The following is a 14443-nucleotide window of genomic DNA, read 5'->3' as shown; positions in this document are numbered from 1 at the left end:
GTATAAAAAAAAAAAAACCAGTATACTGCAAGCAAGGGATATTTGTTCAAACAATTTAGAAACTTTTCAAAGCAGTCTGCCTTTTTTGTTTGTTTTTCACTCTTTTTCTTGTCAAACTCAGGAAAAAACAGAAAAGGTATGAAAACATCCCTTTCCCTGGCTGTATCTCTCATGTGATGTTTTTCCAAAAGTACCAGTTGAATCAGCACTGTCAAGTAGTTCCCAGACTCTTGAAAAACTTTTAACTAATGGTTAAATAATGATAGCACTTCAAAAATACTTTTTTTCCTGCTGTCAAATAACCTGTCACAACAAAATTTCTGACTTATGCTGATATCTGCAGAGCTGTGGCTTTGCACAGGCCTAATTTTTTGCTTCTTTGCTCATAGCCACACAAGTAGAGCAGAAAATTTAGAAGTCTTTGCAGATCTGTAGGTGACAATGACAAGGTAGACAGACTTCGGCTTCCTACTTTGGCATGTTTCCACACAACAAATGTATCTTGACATGTTAATGTCAATCTTTAAAGAGAAAAAAAAAAAGAGAGAGAGAAAGAAGAAAGAATAGGAATAAAAGAAAAATGTAATGGGATCATTTTCATAAAGTACTATTGGGTTTTTTACATACTTGACAGTGCCACTTTTAATAACAGCTTTCACTTTTAGTTCTACCCTCACCATAATTTTGTGGTGGTATACCTGGCTCTTGTGATTCTGCAGTAACTCCTTTGGAATGTTTTTGATGACGTGGCTTTATGGATTATTGCAATATTTTTCTCAACACTGTGGCTGTTAACATTGTTAAGTTTACGGGTTTGCTGCAGAGCAGTGGAGCTCTGTAGTAAAACCAATGCAACAACAAACATTTTAGCTCCTGTATCAGCTTAGACTTGGCTGATACTAACCCTGGCTTGTAGGAAAATTTTAGTTAAGTGCTGGATTTTACAAGGAGTCTAATATTTTTAAGTGCATGTTGTGTAAATAGGCACCTGAGCAGTTAAAAATTCCTTGAACAACAGATGGTGCCTGCCCAATGTGTAGGTGTGGCTGTGATGGAGGCAGCTTGGTTGTGAAGCCTGGTGGTGTTGGTACACAGCTGATCCTGAGCTTTGAGCTGCCTGTTGAAGATAAAAGGAGAACACTGAATTATGCTTTGTCTCCATGAATGCATCTCATTTTGCAACCTAACAAATGTTGATTTCTTGCAGTGTTTAGTTACATTTGCATGATTGCATGAATTTAACTGATAAATGTTTTCCTCAAAAATGCGTTCTTTATCTTAGGGGATAGAGCATTTGTAGCACTGCTATGCTGCTCTATGGCTTTTAGATGGGTTTATTTTTCAGTGAAATATAAAATATGGAATTAAGATTTCTGAGTAGGCAAGGATTTGTAGAGGGCTCAACAGAAAAACATGCATTTGAATAAAGTTTTTCAGTAATTAATTTTTTTCTCTCTTTCCCTAATGAATCACTGATTACCATTTCACAGAAGCAATTAGTCATTCCAAAGGTTCGAGCATGAAAGGTAATTGCTTATCTGCAATAACAGAAGCATTTGTCAAAATAAGAGGGAAAAAAGCAAACTGCATATGAATCAGTAACACCTGTGTTGTGTGATGCTATTACTTATGACTACTGAGGTGTCTTTGTGTCCCTTTTGTCTCTTTTACTAATCGATGCAATTGAACTTTTATTGAAATTTAGTGTTCTTTTAAATGGCAAATGAGTCCTATTAGTTCCTTAGAAACCAGCTTTAACTATCTCCAAGAAAGTTTTGTATGGTACAGAGGGAAGTGAGGAGGAAACTAACTTGGAAATGCTTGTAGGGCACAGTTTCTTTAATGACATGCTGTAATCATTCAGCTGCAGACACATTTTTCAGATAACTGCAGTTGTTTGCTCTATGAAGTGGGACTCTCCCAGCTCTGGCATGGCAAAAAATACCAGAGAGTAACCTTGTATGTACAGATAGGGAATGAGAATAAGGCAGAAAAATACTTGCACTTTAAGCATGTTTTCCTCACATTGGTGTCTTAATGGTGTCTAGCAAAAACTTTTATCTGGACCTTGCTGCGTTTGTACATTTGTCTGCACTTTTCCTGTGTCTGTTTATCTTAAATAGGTGGAATGTCATTTGCTGCCTTCCTGTAAGAATGTGAGGTTTTCATGTAGTCTGTCAGTGCTTCCTAATCTCCAGCTCTGCCAGCAGCTCAGAATTTGGGTCAGGAATGTGCAGAGAGTATTATAAACCTGACTGAGTATCAGAAATGTGAGAAAGTCTCACTTCTTGCATTCATTGAAGGGAAAGATGAGCAGTGCCAGTTGCATTTGTAATTACATAGATTGAAAAACCCTTAAAAGGGCACTGTAAAATACTTCAGCAGTTAAAGTGACAACTGTCATTTATACTCTCCTCTTCATCAGGCAAGCTCAACATCCTCTCTCTAAGTCCGCATTACTTTCAAAGTGCAATGGAGACACAGGGTAAAAATAATTGTGAAGAGACATTTTCAAAGGACACAAAGCCAAACAAAATTCCTTGTGTTCAAGAAGGATGACTTCAGAAAAAAATGTTTTTGTGAAAATATAGCAGCAGAGCCTTTGAATGAATCTTATTTTTCTTCAAGATCATTGAGCTATAAGGATCTGCTTCAATTCTATAGGGTGAACTGCAGTTTCAAAACTCCAGTAAAGTACCTCTACACCAGTAACTATGATTCTATGACAAGCAGTCAGTATTATTTCAGCTGAAACTAAGAGTCCAATTGTAGTTACCAGAAGGCAAAGTTTTCCCAAAGAGACAAAAAAAAAATCCATATTCAATAAAGTCCACCAGACAAGTACTCAAGAATATTCAATATCAGGACTTCTTTCCTTTTTCTCTAATTAGTCAGTGTCATTTCTTCTAAATCTCCGAATTTAACTGCATTACTTTCCAAATTAGGCCTAAGTTTAATCTTAAAATGTAAATTTCATTTGTTCAAATTAGATTTTCATAATACACATACAAGAACACAGATTGAAAAGTCAGCTATACTAATATGCATATATTTGAATCCATCATAGATAAAACAGGTATTTAAAGCTTTTATTTCAGTGTGACTAACTTGTAAATTAACTGCAATATTGTAGTACCTTGCTCACAGCGCAGTAAAGACTGAGGTGATGTTCAAAACACTTGTGCAGCTAACAAGTTATGCTCCTGTCACATAATTTTTGTGTAAAATCAATGTTTCCTCTGTACTTTATAGGGTATAACCATCAGCGCATCTGTGAAAACCAAAGGCAGAAGTCTCCAGAATTCTACAGCAGAACAGCATCGGAATCCAATGTGTATTTGAACAGTTTCCATTACCCAGATCGTAGTTACAAGGACCATGCCTTTGATACATTAAGCTTAGACAGTTCTGACAGTATGGAGACAAGCATATCAGCGTGCTCACCAGATAACATTTCCAGGTAAATCTTCTTTCCTTCTGATCCTGCAGTGGTCATAGGGGCATAATGAAAAAAGAGAATATGTACATGTACATGTTGACACTGCGACAGTGTGAATGCTGCTGATCGGTTAAGAAAATATAAGATCATTCGACAGGCATCATATTTGTGTAGTTTCTCATAATCAGGTTTAACTACTTCTCACCTATTTTTTGAAAGATGGAAAATAAAAATATAGAGAAGTTAAGTGATAATGCTGAAGTCTACAGAGCAGTCAGTGCTTCCTCTCCTGGTCACTACAGGGAAGGAATTTCCTCTGATAAGAAATTTCTCAAGGACATCTGCCATTGATGACATACCCTTGTTCCACAAGTCCACCATGTTAACCAACTAGATGCTTAAGCTGAAACACTTAGGCTTCCTCCAACAGTCTTTTTGCCCTTTTCTCTCCCTTTTCTGGGTCAGTAAAAATTAAGAGATGACACTGAAAGGCTTGCTTTTCCCATCCTCAGAGGCTGTCAGCTCAGACACCATTTCTCAGATGAAAGAAATTTCCATGATCTGTGTTAAAAGTCCAGATGAGTCTCAAAATTGTGTGCAAACAATTTTCTCGTGACAGTCTGTTTTTCATTTCTGACATTATGGTAGTGCTTTCATTCCTGCTCACAGTCCAGCCCCAGCAGTTTCAGAAGCATAAACAGAGGCTGATAATTAAGTACAGATTTGTCGCAGCACTATGAATCCCTTGTGAACACAAGGCCAACTTTTTTGGCTAGCATGCTGTGTTTTACTTAGCATCTGTTTGCTAGGGCAGGGAAGCCCCCTGATTTCCCCTTTTAGTCATTATCACTGTTAAGAATTTCAGAAAGTACCAGTGGCAGTCATTCTGCTGGGTGGTTTGTTTGGGCTTTTTTGCATTGGTTGTTTTTGCTTTTTTTAAAGGAAAAACATTAGGACTGGGGTTTTGAGGATTTCTGTTTTAAAGGGATAGTCAGCAAGTTTCTGATAGGTGGAGACAGGCTGGGAACTAACTCTGTGCATTGATCTAACGTGCCAATGATGTGAAACCTTTCTCTCTCTGACTTCCTGCTCTGACCATTTGAAGGACCATTTTGGTGCATGTCTGAGCTACCTCGGGCCATCTTCTAAGTCCCGTTTCCAGCCCAGGACTGGGAAGCTGCAACAGCTGTTGAATTTCACTGGTGCTGTTTGCTCTTGTGCTTCCCTCTGACTCTTGCAGCCAATGCCAGAAGGAAAACAAAAGCAACACAAACAAATAGCCCAAATCAATACAAAAAACAGAAAGGGACCCTTTACAACAGGTCTTTCTGCTTCTCACAAGGCAAACTTTGGTGGAAGAAGAAAAGAGTGTAAGCTGATTTTGTTGATAAAATCTGAAAGATAGGCAGTTATTTCTCCTTGACAAAATTTCCCTTTAGCAAAATTAATTCAGGCTGTTATAGATGGTGTTTGAGAATATTTTCTAGCCGTATCAGACTTTAAAGGAAAACAATGTATGATGCTTTGTTCTGACCGATTTAAAATGTATGTTATATTCTACCACGTTTAAGGTGAGAGAAACACTTTTTTTCTAGAAATGCTTAAAGTATGGAAGAAACAGAACTGCTGTAGTCATTCACAACTCACCAAACATACCTCTTTTTTTGTTAGTGGCTACTGCACTGAATTGGATCAGAACACTATCAACTCTATTCTTAAACTATGTTGGACTGCAAAATATTTATTTAAATACCAACTATTCCTTTAAATAAGAAATAATGGGTCTTTTTTGCAGTGCTAGCACTTCAAACGTTGCAAGAATAGAGGAGATGGAGAGACTTCTCAAACAAGCGCATGCTGAAAAGACTCGGCTTCTTGAGACCAGGGTAAGCATAATTTTGAATAACTAAGAGTAGGCATGTTAGTTTGGATAATGTTCTCCAAAATGCAACATAGAACCCTACCCAGCTTATACCTAATAGACACTTAAAAATTACCTCTTTCCCCTTGGCTTGACCTCACACTACAACCTTGAGCCCATATGCAATATCTGCTATCTCAAAGGGCGAGTTGATGGCAAAATCCCATCAGAAACTTGGTCAGCATTAGTTTGACACCTGCTGGGGAAGCTGCTTAAGAAGAACCTTCATTTCTATTTGCAATTCTTATTCTGAATTTCAGTCCACAGTGATGGACATATATTTCTGCCTATTTAAGGGACAAAAAGGTATTTAGCCCTAGCTTAGAAATGACATTGCCAACTATAGTTTCACATATAATTGAAGTTCTGTGTGTGCTGTGGTATCTAGGAACGGGAGATGGAAGCTAAGAAAAGAGCACTGGAAGAAGAAAAACGCCGCAGAGAGCAACTGGAGAAAAGACTGGAGGAAGAAACAAGCCAGAGGCAAAAACTAATTGAAAAGGAAGTCAAAATACGTGAGAAACAAAGAGCACAGGTCAGATATGTGGATGTGAAGTGGTTTTGAAGTGCAAGGCTACAGAAAGGACTAAGTGTATTTCTGCCAATGGTAAACAGGACTGCTTTCAGCTGAACAAATGGATTTAGTATTTCTGAGGTGCAATTCTTTTGCTAGAAGTATGTTTGGGCTCTTGGAGCCAAGTATTCATTTAAAGTTAGATAACAGCACAGGTATCTATTTAGCATTTTATATATAAAGTATCAATATTAATCCTATAAAGTTTGTTACTGAATACAGGCAGAGCAAAATTGTTTGGCCAGAACAACAGAAATTTGTGTGTTAATTTTATAAAGCATTAGTGTGGAGCTGGTGGGTTTTGATTTGTTTAGTTTTTTCTTTTAATGCATAAAATACCTTGAAATGTGTATTATTACTTCCAAACATTTGACTGAAAAGACAGATAAGGAAGTTTTTTCAGCTCCCCATCTACAGCAGAGAGTAAATATTATTCTCTTCTAAAATTAATGGGACTATACAATGAGAAATATTACTTAATTTTAAAAGTTTTACCTTCTACATATTTTTGCTTCTTCTCAGGCTTAGAGGTACCTTGAGTTTTCTGTAGGCTTAGGGTCTTACCTATTTGTTTATTCCTCCAAAACCAATAATATCTATAAGGTACAGCAAATAGACTAGGCAGTCATTGCTAGTACACCAGAGCAAGAAAATGTCTCCATCTTAATAGAAGTATTTGAGTGCAGAAGATTCCGTGTCATATTGGAATATCTTTCTGGTTTTATCTGTGCTACCTTTGCTGATGGTTAACCAGCTGTTTCTAGTTAAATAGACTCATTCCCTTGTTTTTATATAAAGTGTAATTATGAATGCTAAATTTTACTTGCTTGGTTGCCTTCTATTTTTCTAAGAAATTTTGTTGACAACTCAAGTACGGCATAAACAACGATGCAATGCTGATATCTTTATCCCAAATTAGAGCGTGCATGTGTTGTAATAGAATGTCCTGTCAGTTACTGCTAATTGGCAGACTTGGCAGAGAGGCTGAAGACTGAATTGGCAGGAAGACAAAAACTGTCTGTCAAAAATTACTGGGTTTTTTTCTTTCCTTTGTACAGTGAGACCAATTTTTTGTTCCCCCACTTAAAAACGTAAATGAGAGGAAGAAACTCCACCCTTGCACTTGCCAGAACTGGTGCCAGCTTGTACCATACAGCTCTGCATAATTTTAGAAGGGTGCTAAGCGTTCTTGTGGGCAACACAGCTCCTATTGCACCAAGAGGCTCCTAAGAAATCAGTGAGGGAAAATCCCTTTGATTTGAGACTCACAGTGGGATTTAACAGGCTAACTTTAGGAATGGAGCAGGGGCAGATTAGTTTCTCCAGGTCACTGACTTCTCTGGAGTCTAGAGGGAGAGAGGGAGATGCTCCTTTCACAGATCTTGAAAGCACCTAAAATCAGCTTCTGTTCCGAAGTAGCCTCTCTCTGCCTCAACTGCAGCAGGAGCCTTCTCAGGGAGACCTGTCTTCTGTGTTTAACTTGAGGGGGGTGGTGATTGTGCATAGACCCTCCAGGCACGGAGAACAAGAATATTCCCTCAGTTGGCAGAGGTTCCAAATCACTGTCTTCTCCTTGTTCTCCCAACTGACACTATCCAGGCCTGATGCAGAGTCTTGAACTGCAGTCAAGAATGAGGCACTGTCTCCTGCAGTGCTTTGCTGTCTCTTGAAGAAGGATGCACTTCAGCTCTCCATACCTAGATATCTGTGAACTAGATATCACAGTTAATTTGTTCAGCAGAAAATAATTGTTTTTTTCACTGCAACCCCTGAAACTAACTGGCGATTACAGTTCACTCCTATTATTAATGTTTCCCACAATAGCATTTATTTATATATTATACTCTGCATGAAAATACCTGTAGCAGTAGAATTAAAGAGTGACATGTGTGCAGTGAGTATTTGATCCAGAGAAATAAAGGGTTTGCTTAACATCCTACATATGAAGTTCTTGGACTTCATCTAAGGTAGCAACACACCCTTACATTTAATTAATGTCTTCATTCTAAGACAACTTTTCTGTGCTGTGGCCCCTATTTTACCAGCTTATCAGCTGTTGATTTCAAGAAACTTCTATGCTCTATCTGGCTTTTACAAAGGTAGCCAACACTGTAAAGTTAGAAGTTTAAGGAATTTTTCAAGAAAAATACAGCTGCAGTAAAAGCTCTTTATTTTTCTTACATTTATTCTTAGACTCTATGAGCAGCTTTCACTTACATCCTCGCAGCAGAAAGAGTAGGAGATGATAAGGCTTCTCTTAAAAATCATATGATTTTCTTTTCTTTCCTGTAGGCCCGTCCCTTGACTCGCTATTTGCCTGTTAGAAAGGAAGACTTTGACCTACGAAGTCACATTGAAACAGCTGGGCACAACATAGAGACCTGTTACCACATTTCTCTCACAGAGAAGACCTGCCGAGGCTTTCTGATTAAAATGGGAGGAAAAATTAAAACATGGAAAAAACGGTGGTTTGTTTTTGACAGAAACAAGAGAACTTTTACTTATTATGCAGGTAGGTTGCAGGATTGCTACTAGGGTTCATCTGTTCTTCTATTTTCTTATCAAACCCAGCTGAGTTATGAACAAGTAGGGAGTCCAGATAAAACTTAGGTTTCCATTTCATCCATTCACTTAGAGGTCATGTGAACCCTTCCCTATAGAGTTCAATCCTCATGCCAGGTAAGGCAGAATTGAGCATACAAAACAAAATAAAGAAAGAGATGCAGATGGGCAAGAGAAAAAATGGAAGATGATCAGGTTACAAGTACACAGAATAATGGGTCCACATATTTTATTTTTAAATATTATACACTTCCCCCAATGACTGAATTTCTTGTAGCCTTCATGCAAGAATATAATTTATTATACTTATATTAAAATTAAATTGAATGCTTCTGCAGTCCTCCTGCTTAATGTGAAGGAAAGACTTTCAGGAAATTAAACACACATGGATTTTTTGAGTTTGCCTTATTTTGAAAGTGTAAGGAATTTCAGATGAAGAATATGCAATACTCCAAAGAGGTTTCTGTGCACTAAGTTGTGTTTTACAATATCTGGAGCCATTATAAGCATTACCTTACGTTGTTATCTTAGGGTAAACCTGGAAGTGGGGAATTTAAGAACATATTTCTTCAAATGTTGTGCAAATATACACGTGGTTTGATTTTGAAGTTTCAGAGGAAGCCACAAAAATAACATTGTGCTCTGAATATTTATTGTTCAGAGTCCAGAAAGAGGCATATGTAGGATGGTCATTGCTAAGAAGCAGAAGAAAACACCATGACTACAAAAACCACCCAAACGGTTTCATTTACTTTAATGACATTACTGCTTTCCAGCATCTCATAAGGAACTTAAAATTGATGGTAGGGTTATACATTGCTCTGTATCTTTTTTAAAAGGTGTACTTGAATTCATTACATTCATTCATTACATACCCACTGAATATTTCTTATTAGTTTGCAGTAATACAAGGAAAAATGTGACAAACATTTTTTATTTTCTTCCTAACATCTGGTTTATTGGTTAGGAAGGCCAGTAACACACAGTAGTGTTCCCATCTGGTACTGATCTTTTTGTCTTTTTTAGTAGTTATGTTAGCATTTAACGGTTTCATTTTTGAGTGCAGTACAGTTGCCGTAGTGTAATTTCAATTACCAACGAAAACTTTTGCTAATGTCTCAAGGACTCCAGCCAACAAGCATAGTTTTATGAGGTCTGTACCAGCTGCACTAAAATGCCGCTGCTTGTATGAGTGAGGATCTGTCAAGATCTTTAAATACGTAGTAGAGTTCCAAAATATTGGTGCTGTAAATTCAGAGTAATTGAACTCTTAAATGAATGTACTGAGATATTGCTTTATTTCTGCCTGTGCACTGAACAAAGAACTTACCCTGAAGTCTGACAGCTTAGTGCAGTGACTGAAGCATCTGCACTTTCTGAACTGAAGCATTCAGGGAACTCTGCCAAGACTCTTGTGATGGGAGCTTGTGGATACCTGAAATAGTCTTGTAACCAAGGCCCCAGGTGGGGCTTGAAAGGAGAGTGGGTTCCCTGCCTACTTGTACTGCACAGAGAGTATGCTTTGTATAGTGCTGTATTTATCTCAGTATAATGTGTACTGTAATCTCATAATCCTATACCTCAGTGCTTCAGTACTGTTCCTCTGGGGGCTGGCAGGAAGATTCCCAAAGCTGTATTGTTTGCTCTCTGGGATTTCATTTTGCCATCACATGAAGCTTTCTGAATTGTCTGCAGCTACCCATAGGACATAAGCTGAGCTCCCCAAGTGTTTAAATGACAGCAAAATCCCTCATGGGTCTGAGAAAGATGTTCTGCATGACTGTTGAGTGTTGAGATGATACTATAACTTGGGGGCAGAAAGCATTATATTCCCCTAATACAAAAGTGCTGGGAGTGAAAGGAAGTTTGCCCCTCAGTGTCCACATGCAGTTGGGATGCTTCTTAACAATTTCTCTCTCCACTGCAGGAAAATGGAGGGTGGATGCTGTGCTGCCCTCTCCTTTTTCTTGTACAACATTATAGTGGTGACTGTTTAGTTCACATGTGAAGAAGCATTTTTCAAAAAAAGTACATGCACAAATTATGTTCTAATATAAAGGTTTTGGTGTCAGATTGTATTGAAAATTTGACTATCATTACAGTTTTCCATTGAAGGCAAACTGGAGGTCTTAGCCTGAGAACTGTATGAAGTCTGGCTGGTTTTCATGGAATGGGAAGAGTGGATGTATCTGAGACACATCTGGCCTTCTGTGAGCTAATACCCTCCATAACATTTAGACACTTCAGTGAAGGGAGTGACTTGCAAATAGACGAGGAAATTGCAAAAGCTTTTACCCTTGGAAACTAGGTGAAAAAGAAAACATATTAAAGTCAAAAATGCATCTCTCAACAAAACCAACAAACTAGTAAGAAAGGTTGAAGGTTTCTGTGGGATTTCAGAAGTGGAACTGTTAAGTCACTTATCAGCTGAACATACATGGAAATGCAAATAAAGCTTTTGCTTCTTACTGTTCATTTCAGTTCTGAAGTCTTTCTCTCTTTTCCATTTTAGACAAACATGAAACTAAATTAAAAGGTGTAATATATTTCCAAGCTATTGAAGAAGTCTATTATGATCATCTAAAGAATGCATATAAGGTAAACTTTGTTATTGGCGTTTTAACCACGTATCACATAGAGTACCCAAAGTACGGTAGTCACTGTAAAATTAAAGGGAGAGCTAACACTATTGGGGGACAATTAAAGAAACAAAACAAATATTAAAAAAAATCCTGGAGTGTAGGAAAAGGAAGCTAATCTGTAATTATCACTATTTTGGCATTTTTTTAATACCGATGGAAGCAGAGATAAGTGTGTCTACCTGCAAAGTGGGATTTGCTGCAAGTAGTTCTTTCGTCCAGTGGTGAGACAGCTGAAATCAGTGGCTCGGACAAGTCAAGGCCTGGCTACATGCCTCTGTGCCAGGGAGGGAGTTAACTGTGCTCATGGCACCCCCAGCCTCTCATCTGTAATTTCAATGAACTGTGAACAATTTGTGAAAGCCACTGGACAGAGGGGAGGAGTTAATTAATTGGGCATGAAACAACAGCTTGGAGCCCTGTAGTACTGTATAATAGTCTACTGGAAAAATGATGCAAAGGTGTTTATGGTGGCTACAAACACTTCAACTGCATCTCTGCTGCAATAGAAGATGCAGTGGTACAGCATTTTATCTTTCTTCTTAACCCTATTCATAAATATCCCTGTAAGCAATTCCACCTCTGGTACCAATAAATGGCTTTGATTTCACGCTTTTGATATCTTCTTTGTGTTTTATTCTAGAGTCCCAACCCATTGCTGACTTTCAGTGTTAAGACCCATGACCGCATCTACTACATGGTTGCTCCTTCTCCAGAAGCCATGAGGATCTGGATGGATGTCATTGTTACAGGCGCAGAAGGCTACACCCACTTCATGTTGTAATAAAAGGGGAGCGATAGGGCATCCTGCAATAACTAATGAAGTTAGCCATACCTAGTGACAGCTGAAAAGCCAGTGAATACCCTGAAATGTCCTCCTTATGATGTGCACCCGAAACCTCAGATTGAGAGGGGGTTAAAAATGCATTGAAAAGGGAGGCTTGTTACCTGTTTTAGTTGATTTTAATAGGAATGAACAAGCTAAAGCTGTTGAGAGAATCACAGTGCTCCAAAATGGATAATCAGGCAATTTTAATTACAGCATCTTGATTGAATGATAAGTTTCTACAAATTCTCTTATACAGAGAATGTCTTCATAAACTTAGACTGAACAGTTTACAAGTATGTGTGTTCTCATTGGTATGCAAAAATTCTAGTTGTGAAACAAAAAGGTGTAATAAGCATATATTTTAATATGCAACATTTGACATTTATAGATAATTAGGTGACTTTTTAAAACTTTTAGTCAAGTATTTTATAAAAATACAAACAAGGAGCAGCCCTAAGGTACACACAGTTCTTGCCTTAGTAGTTAAGTGTTACAACAGAACCAAAGAGTTATACAATTCCCTTATGTTTTCATATTGTTAGTTGTACCTAACTTTCTGTAAGGGGACAGTGCCAAAACTCTTAATGACCTTTAATGTAATTAAATTGTTATGATATTCTGTGTGTTCAAGCACTTAGTGGCAACAACTGTATGTTTAAAGTTTGCATCTATGGAGCTCCACAAAAGAAAAAAAAAAAAAAAAAAAAAAGAGAAGAGAAGGATAGCTTTATGAAGATGCATTTTTTTCCACAAGGATGAGAAATGGAAACACATGTATTAACTTCCTCATAAAGAGGGATTTTTTTCATCTTCCCTGTTGAATAGAATAAGCTGATTCTGGACCCTACAGCAATCTTCTTTCATGTAGTAAGGTCCCAGTGTGGTTCTAATCTTACTCTTTGCCAAGTGAACGCTCTATTGAAATCTCTGAAACATTGCCTGCCTTGAAGCCAGCACCAAAATCTCTACCTATCTGAATTCTTTGGAGCCAAGCTTTCAGTCACAGAGAGTTGTTTTGTTGTTTAATGTATATCTGCACAGAATAATGCTGTCTAATAGAATAAAAAGAGAGAGTTGAGTTCTAAGAGTTTACACTAAGCAGTGTATGAATAAAAACCCCCGAAAGTTTGAAGTAGTAGGGATTGAGATTCCTAAAACGGCAAAAATACTGAGGGTGCAGTGGTCTCCAATTTTAAAATCACCTCCAAGTCCTGGAGTAATATTGCAAAAATATAAATTATTTAATTGAAATGAACTTCAAGAAAGTCTCATATTATGACCTTAAAGGGGTTCTATTTCAGTAATCAAAACTTACACGCTCTGTGGTTTGTGTACTAGAAGAAAGCACATTAGCCTTTTTTTTTTTTTTCCCTTGATGAAAAGTTAATGGTTTTTGATTAAACAAATAAACTGAAAACAGAATAGAAGTATGCTGGCAGAATATTTTTGTTATACTTCTAAAACCCTGTAACTGTAATGAACAGGTTTGTGGTATACACAGGTGATGTGGTTGTTCTAGCATGACAAACATCAGTTTCGACTTGAATCATAAAAGAAGAGACTGTTGTTGCAAGATAATTGTTATCATCTGTGCAGATCACAGCCTGTAATCTATAATTTAAAACACTATCAGAAATAAATTGCTTTTGTTTATACAGTTATTATTTTTCCCTGATGTATCTTGATTTTATTCCTAAGTATAGTTATAAAGGTTTTCTAATAATGATTTTTGTATCCTGCATGATGCAATGAAGGCATTTCAATAAACATTTTTAAAAATACACTTGTTTCAGATATTTTCTTGCTGCATTATCCTGAGACATTTCTGTCTTTTAAATAGTTGTATACAACTATTTGTATGTCATGCAAGCAATATTGTATTTCTCAGTAACAGTTAACTATTCCATGTATTTTCCCATAAAAGAACTATGGAAAATAACCTTTGGGAGGGCAGTGGAATTAGGAGTGTAGTCTGCTTACTGCATATACATAATATAGTACCTTTTTCATTTTTTATGAACCTGTTTGAAAAATTTATCACCAAGCTTGGATATTGACAATTTTTTTGTTTAACTATAAACCAGAAATTGCTTGAGTTTGAGGATTTTGCAGTTTTCTCAATATTTGACTTAGACATGACTTGAATGGAATGAAGTATTAACTCACTGTGGAAATGAAAACCAGTGTGGTTTTATGACTGATTTCTTTTCGCTAAGTTTGCCATCATCATCATGAAGTGGGGTGGGTTCTGTAGTGATGGACATCAAGACAACAAAAGCAGAGCATGGTGGTAGGGACCCCCGTTTATGATCAGTCTGCACTGATCACAAAAGCCCTTCAAGCTTACCTGCCTGGGAGTCAAATACCTGCTTACCCTGAAGGCTCTCGGGCAGTTGCAAACCAGGTAGGCTGAGTCTTAAAAACCTCCTCTGCTGTGTCCCATGACCTACAGGTGCTGGGATGGGAAAACATCCTTACC

General features: G+C 37.4%; 1 protein-coding gene across 11 annotated transcripts in view; it reads left to right on the top strand.

Annotated features, from left to right (window-relative positions):
* The window catches only part of PHLDB2 (pleckstrin homology like domain family B member 2), an 81335-nt gene extending 67622 nt beyond the window's left edge, over nt 1-13713 (top strand). For 7 of the 11 annotated variants that reach the window (XM_082277517.1, XM_082277520.1, XM_082277515.1 and 4 more), the window contains 7 exons: nt 1491-1526; nt 3253-3460; nt 5235-5325; nt 5749-5895; nt 8227-8446; nt 11009-11094; nt 11779-13713. In XM_082277517.1, coding sequence (XP_082133643.1) covers nt 1491-1526; nt 3253-3460; nt 5235-5325; nt 5749-5895; nt 8227-8446; nt 11009-11094; nt 11779-11919 — 929 coding nt within the window. In that variant the 3' untranslated portion in view covers nt 11920-13713. The remainder of the gene's footprint in view (nt 1-1490; nt 1527-3252; nt 3461-5234; nt 5326-5748; nt 5896-8226; nt 8447-11008; nt 11095-11778) is intronic. The other 4 variants (XM_082277524.1, XM_082277516.1, XM_082277522.1 and 1 more) reach the window with 1 other exon arrangement.
* The last annotated feature ends 730 nt before the right edge of the window (nt 13714-14443 follow it).

This window comes from Coloeus monedula (genome assembly GCF_965178545.1).
Source record: "Coloeus monedula genome assembly, chromosome: 3".
NCBI lineage: Eukaryota > Metazoa > Chordata > Aves > Passeriformes > Corvidae > Coloeus > Coloeus monedula.
The sequence above is the reverse complement of the archived record's forward strand: the minus strand, read 5'-3'. Positions and strand labels throughout refer to the sequence as shown.